Genomic DNA, 6,074 nt, shown 5'->3' on the forward strand with positions numbered 1-6,074 from the left:
AGACTTAGACAAGAACCCCAATGAAACTATTCCATGTATTATTTTCTCATTGGTAGCACTTCAGGATTTAGAATCTAGTTTAAGTGCTTATTTTTGCACACCTTAGTTGAGTCATTCCCCTTGTATATATGTTATATACAATACTAAGAAGTTATATTTTTTTGACTAATAGGTTGTTTTAGGAGATCATGTTATGGGCTTAACTAGAAAAAATTATATACCACTAAATTATATAATTATAATCCTTCTCAAAACTCCATTTAGTGATGAATTATGAGACCTTCCCAGCTGTAGCCTATTGAGTGTCAGTTCTAGACTTTTTGTTTTACTTTTGTAAATCTTGCAACAAAAATAATAGTATTTCTTAATGACTGAATGGCCATCAGCAAGAACTCTCTACAATTACCGGTGTTTTTTTGTATGAGATAAATCTTCATCTCTGTGCCACACCATTCCGATAATTTCCATCTCGATTGAAATAATACATGATATCAATTGATAGAAAACAAGAGACATATTGAGTCTCTTTATATAGACTTAAAGCAACAGGTGAAAATAATGACATGAATTATTACATGATATTCTTCCATCTCTTCTTACATGATTCTATTTTATTTTCAAGATGTGCGTTTTGTTTCTACAAGCTTATGACTTGTATGCAGGATTTAAACTTGGATTTTAAAATTTTCAAGTACTTATTTCCAGCAATCTGGTCTATTATGCTTAAATTCTATGATTCAAGTTATCTTGAGTGTATGTATGGTTGTTACATTGATGGACAGTTGATCAAATATATACAAGTTGAGCTTTGTTGTTTTAAACTTCATTAGTAATACAAGACAGGTTGCACTATTTTGTATTCATAAGCAACATTTTGGGTGGGAATTGCAATGCTGCTGCTTGGCATCAATATACACAAAATGTATCCATTCTACAATTGTCCCAATAAAGCATTACCTTACATGGCTTTTTATGGAAACAAAAACAAGTCACCTTATATAGATAGAGCATCTAGTAATTACACAAAAGCCATATTTATTAATGTATATACCCTATGACTTATTCCATTTCTCTTCATTGCATCATGATTGCGTCCATTGTTCCTCATAATTATCTTCCACTTGGCATAGAGGAGGATCTTATAACTGGTTCGTGTCTAGAACTGAACGGTACTGATGAAGATAGTGAAGCGGAGGGTCGGAGGAGTGGCGTAACAGCCCTACTTGAAGTTTCATTAGCAATAGGTGAAGAGATAGATGTAACAGTTTTTACTGGTTGTAATTCTACTCCAGTACCAGTGACAAGGTCTTTAAAGGAATCATCTATTATTTGATCCTCTTCTTCAATAGACAATACAGTGCTTGTATCTGTATGAATGGTGGAGTCATCAATGAACATGCCATGTCTTCTTTTCCTCCTAGCTAATTTGCCCCATCCATGAATGGTTTCCCTTATCCTCTGTGGGATTAATGCTGCCTTATAGTTTGTTCCCATCTGAAATAAATGTAGGAATGTTGTTATGTTATTGCATGAGACATGAATGTGGCAAAAGCTCTTTACTAGAATGATTCTCTCAATGCAACAACTCCATTTCTCAAGTAGCACAAGACAAATATTATTCATCATTCTAAAAGGAAGCTATCTATAATTGCAATCTTGTCCGATGAAGTATGAACACATTATTACTTGGTAATTATGCAACTCCAAAGTCCAAACTCAATATGGAGTCTTGGCAGCCAAACCTGCATCCCTCTCCAGCCAAATTGTAAGCCATTTTGGCTGAACAGGGGTTTAAGGAGTTTTTGGCTGCAGGGAATCCAAATTCTTACATTTCAAAGTTATGAGTTCAAGCTTTCATGTTTGGGAATATGTGCAGACACCAAAGCAAACACATGTATTCTTTTCTAGGTCTAGTGTTACCTGGGTGACGAGAGCATAGAGTGGCAAGGTGCTGTAACTGCAAAGAAACTGTCCGGCAAACCTACAAAGTTGAATATAAGAAAAGATAAAGGCACATGATGATTTAACCATCAATTCTTGTGTAAACTAAGCCAATAAAGATTTAACAGCAACATTTTGCATTACATAATTGCATCAATTTCCATGCCAAATAGTTATTTGAAATTAAAAAACAACGCACTACTTCCTTTATTGACTTAGTTTACACAAGATAATAAAATAATTCTTTGATTTAAATCCAGATAGAGAAAAAAAACAGAAGCTGTCTTGATTTCTGCATACCCCAAGATTAGCCTTAAATAAACAAGGCGGTGGTTTCTAATAAAGCAGGAATTATATCCAAACTGCCACTGCAGTAAAAAAGAAAGACATTTTATTTAGTCAAATGCAACTTAATAAATTTTATTAAATTTTATTTAGACATTTTATCAATTTATTCTATTTGAACTGCTTAATACAGAATCTTGCGTAAGTCATTGGTTAATTTAAATTTTTGAGCAATATAACTCTTCTACAATTCAAGAGTCAGCTTAAACTTAAAATATGATCCTTATTAATACTCCTAAGTGTAATTCTACATCTTAAAATAGATAAGGAAGTACCCAAAACCAAAAGAATGAAGCCAATTCAAATGCATTCTGTCAATGAAAAAAGAAAGAAAGAATATCAGAAGTTAATAAGAAAAATAACAAATCTAAGCGAGAAATAATTGCACAAGATGTAGACGAACCATGAACAACCTGGAAGAGAATGAAATGGATTAAGGAAAGTAATAGCTCAGGCTTTTTAAACCAAAAAAGTTCATCGCGAGGCCTCAACTTAGCTCCTGAGGTGAAACCGGTAATTCCAGCATTCTCCAATGCTAAGGTTGCAATAACTTGTTGTAGTTTTGTTCCCACCAAAAGAACAAGCTGTGCTTGAACAATAACACATAATAAATAGCATGAGAAATTCAAAGGCAAGGTTTAGAGTCTCTTCAACTTTAATTCGACACTAAGGACATATCATGGATATGAGGGAAAAAATTAGAAAAACTTCAAGCAAACTAAACACATAATTATTGTTAGAACAGTCACCCTAGTTCAAAAGCAAACAAAGACCACACAAGACTTGATCCCGGAGTTCGACCAATTGTGCCTACGTCTCTAACTGCAGATGACTGCAATGATTTTCTATCATTCAAGCTTAGGACTATAGATTACATCTGTTTAAATACTACAGTCTAGTTTACAAGATTACCCCTCACAGCAGCTCGAGCAATCTGTCCACTTATCTGTAAACTATGAGTCATACCCAGCAATTATAGTATAAAACTCTTTTAGAAGTTACTAATAGAATTTGTGATTAATAAAACAATTGTAGGCTAAAAATATTTTAGTATATTCAATTAATTTATATACCATTTTAGTGAATATGCCCAGTTTTATTTTTATTTTTTTAATAAAATTATGGGCAGTTTTATGCTACTTCACCAATATGCATACTGTTCTAATCAAATTCCAAAGAAAAACTCACCAACTATGATAGGTATCTTATATGTACTTGTAGTTATAGGCCCAATTGTCCAAGACCCACTTAGAGTTATCCAAAGAGGCAAATTAGATAAAGGGAATTATAAGGGATAGTGGAGAGAGAGGGAGGTTATATTGAACATCTTTCAGTTAGAACCTTCGTGGTTTACGCAAAGGAAGAATTATTTCTTCTCTGAGGAGCTTTTCTCTGGGATTACAGAAGTTATCTTCTGTAATAGTTATCTTTTTTCCATTAATAATACAGTTTTCTTTTTCTCTTAATCCGGGTTCCTATCAAATAGCCCAACCACACGTTCGCAAAGTCAATGGTTCGGGAACAAAAGTAAAAAAGTACAGAGGGAATGAAAAAGGTAACTTACAGATATAGGAATGATAGCTATCCAGAAATATAGATTAGATCCTGTGTTAAACCCAAAAAGAAACTAATTGTAAGTTTCAACACTATGCAAAACTAAGTAATACCTCTGATCCCTATTATTAAAAAAAAAAAAACTGATGTTAAAATGTATTGATTGTTAGAATTCTTTTTATATCCTTATTTAATATAAGATATATATTTACCAGAAACTCACATGGTGGATATAAACATTTAATGCTAGTGGTATACTTGGAATAAAATTTCAATTTTATAACATGAAATAAACTCTTTGGTCCCGGTATTTTTGTAATTCCTTCTTAATATACCAGAGGGACTATAACTTAACCATGTCAGGCAATCCAAGAGAGAAACGGAATTTAAGTGGAATGGAAGCTTTTGCCAAAAAATGATCCCCGGCAAAAAAATTTAGAGATGTTATAATCAAGGAAAAATATGATAAACTACTTTCACCTCGATTTTCACAGTAGGCAATACCTTTAATGTTGAAAAGCATGAAACAAACAACAAATCCCCAGAGTAGGCCACTGCAAGAGATTTAACAAAACCAACAGGATTATCAGATTTCAACTGTCAGAACCAAGTCGTAAAAACGAAAGAAATAATAAAATAACAACAAAAGAGAAATAGTATGTCCAAGATCAAGCACAAAACTAGTTATACTAAATGATCAGAATTTGACCTCCAAAACTGATTGTCATGAAGCTACAATAATAGTTACAGCTCAATCTCAACTAATACTAACCTCACACCAACTATCCTTTGGAATTCCTCCTCCATAGATCGAACCATGTAGCTGTGGAAGTCATATTTTGATGAAAGGTTGTGATTCTGCCAACAAGAAAAACAGACAATAAAGTAGTTAACATTCACATAGTAGAAGTTTACGCATACTACATAGTGCCAAGAAACCTGACATACAAGTACCTTTATAAAGAAAAAAATAATATCAAATAAATGCATGAAGTAACTTTAAAAGGCATATTCCAGTCTCCACTAGAAAATTAGAACTGAAGATTTTTTCGCAGAAAAATAGAAGTTTAGAGGTATGAGTTAGCTCATGAGTCTCATCATATGGTCAGTTATTAGTTTAGATATTATCATAACATGCAAATACAATGACATAGGAGCCACATGACTCAACAATTTACACCTAAAATATTTTTTATTGCATTATTGCATACCATGATGAAGCCTTTTCGAAGTGTAAGGTAGTCAGCGCGAACCACAGAACGCCCAAATTGTCGAAAAAAGCATGTCTGCAATGCAACTTGATTAGACTTAAACATGTAAATATATGAAGCCAGGATTTGTGCCAAGACTTCTTACAAATATATGCTTGTTGAAACGGAGCTAGATGGTTAAAATGACGTACAGTAAATTGTGGAATGGAGTATTAGGTGACCATAAAGTATATTCATAAAAAAGAAGTTTGCCATCAAAAGATGATGACAGTTATAAGAGATTCATGCATTTAGTATTTGAGGATTGCAATTTCATTTTTCATGTTTTACCACAAAAGAAGAACCATTAAGAGTTAAATCTTACTTTACTCAATATACTTGCTTCCATGAGAATAATTTTTTACTGGTCAACCTAATTGACCATAATTTGTTTAGAAAAGCAAACTGAGGAAAAGGTAAAAAGTATAGCTAAGTTAACCATGCAAAGATGGCGAACTCTTTGTTTTTTATTTCAAATATTCTTCATATCTTCCTTCTTTCATCAAATAAATTAAAGAAATAAAAGGCAAGAATACAGCAAACATAAATGAAACAAATTCGAATGAAAATGAGAAAACAGGTGGAGATATTTAATTACCATCCAAATGACTAATGGATTTGATGTATGAGACTTGACAAAGGTTGATTGCCTTCGCATAGTCATCTGCCTAGTAATTTCTGTCTCAACAAAAGAAATGACGAGCCAATTCCTTAATACAGTTACCATATGAATTACACTACCATATACTTTTACCAATGAGCAAGTTTTTCAAAAGCATAAGTTGTTAAACAGAGGTAAATGAACTTTATAGCAAGTTCACACGAGATATTTGATAATGAAATGTGAACAATGCACCAAAGCTAAATTTAATTAACATATGAAGATCTAATACAACATCAAGGACCAATTGTCCAAAAATCTTAAATAGTTAGGTTAATATGCATGTACATCCAGAATTTCGATCCATTATAGATCGCAGAGCG

At 32.7% G+C, this 6,074-nt stretch overlaps 1 protein-coding gene across 3 annotated transcripts in view; it reads right to left on the reverse strand.

Annotated features, from left to right (window-relative positions):
• Positions 1 to 791: 791 nt before the first annotated feature.
• The window catches only part of LOC101511064 (MLO-like protein 11), an 8,714-nt gene continuing 3,431 nt past the window's right edge, over positions 792 to 6,074 (reverse strand). For all 3 annotated transcript variants that reach the window (XM_012717409.3, XM_012717407.3, XM_073365355.1), the window contains 10 exons: positions 5,689 to 5,768; positions 5,052 to 5,126; positions 4,613 to 4,698; positions 4,345 to 4,394; positions 3,851 to 3,891; positions 2,700 to 2,870; positions 2,562 to 2,597; positions 2,242 to 2,309; positions 1,921 to 1,981; positions 792 to 1,494 (listed from right to left, as the gene is read on the reverse strand). In XM_012717409.3, coding sequence (XP_012572863.1) covers positions 1,111 to 1,494; positions 1,921 to 1,981; positions 2,242 to 2,309; positions 2,562 to 2,597; positions 2,700 to 2,870; positions 3,851 to 3,891; positions 4,345 to 4,394; positions 4,613 to 4,698; positions 5,052 to 5,126; positions 5,689 to 5,768 — 1,052 coding nt within the window. In that variant the 3' untranslated portion in view covers positions 792 to 1,110. The remainder of the gene's footprint in view (positions 1,495 to 1,920; positions 1,982 to 2,241; positions 2,310 to 2,561; positions 2,598 to 2,699; positions 2,871 to 3,850; positions 3,892 to 4,344; positions 4,395 to 4,612; positions 4,699 to 5,051; positions 5,127 to 5,688; positions 5,769 to 6,074) is intronic.

Source organism: Cicer arietinum, chromosome 1 (assembly GCF_000331145.2).
Source record: "Cicer arietinum cultivar CDC Frontier isolate Library 1 chromosome 1, Cicar.CDCFrontier_v2.0, whole genome shotgun sequence".
Classification (NCBI taxonomy): domain Eukaryota; kingdom Viridiplantae; phylum Streptophyta; class Magnoliopsida; order Fabales; family Fabaceae; genus Cicer; species Cicer arietinum.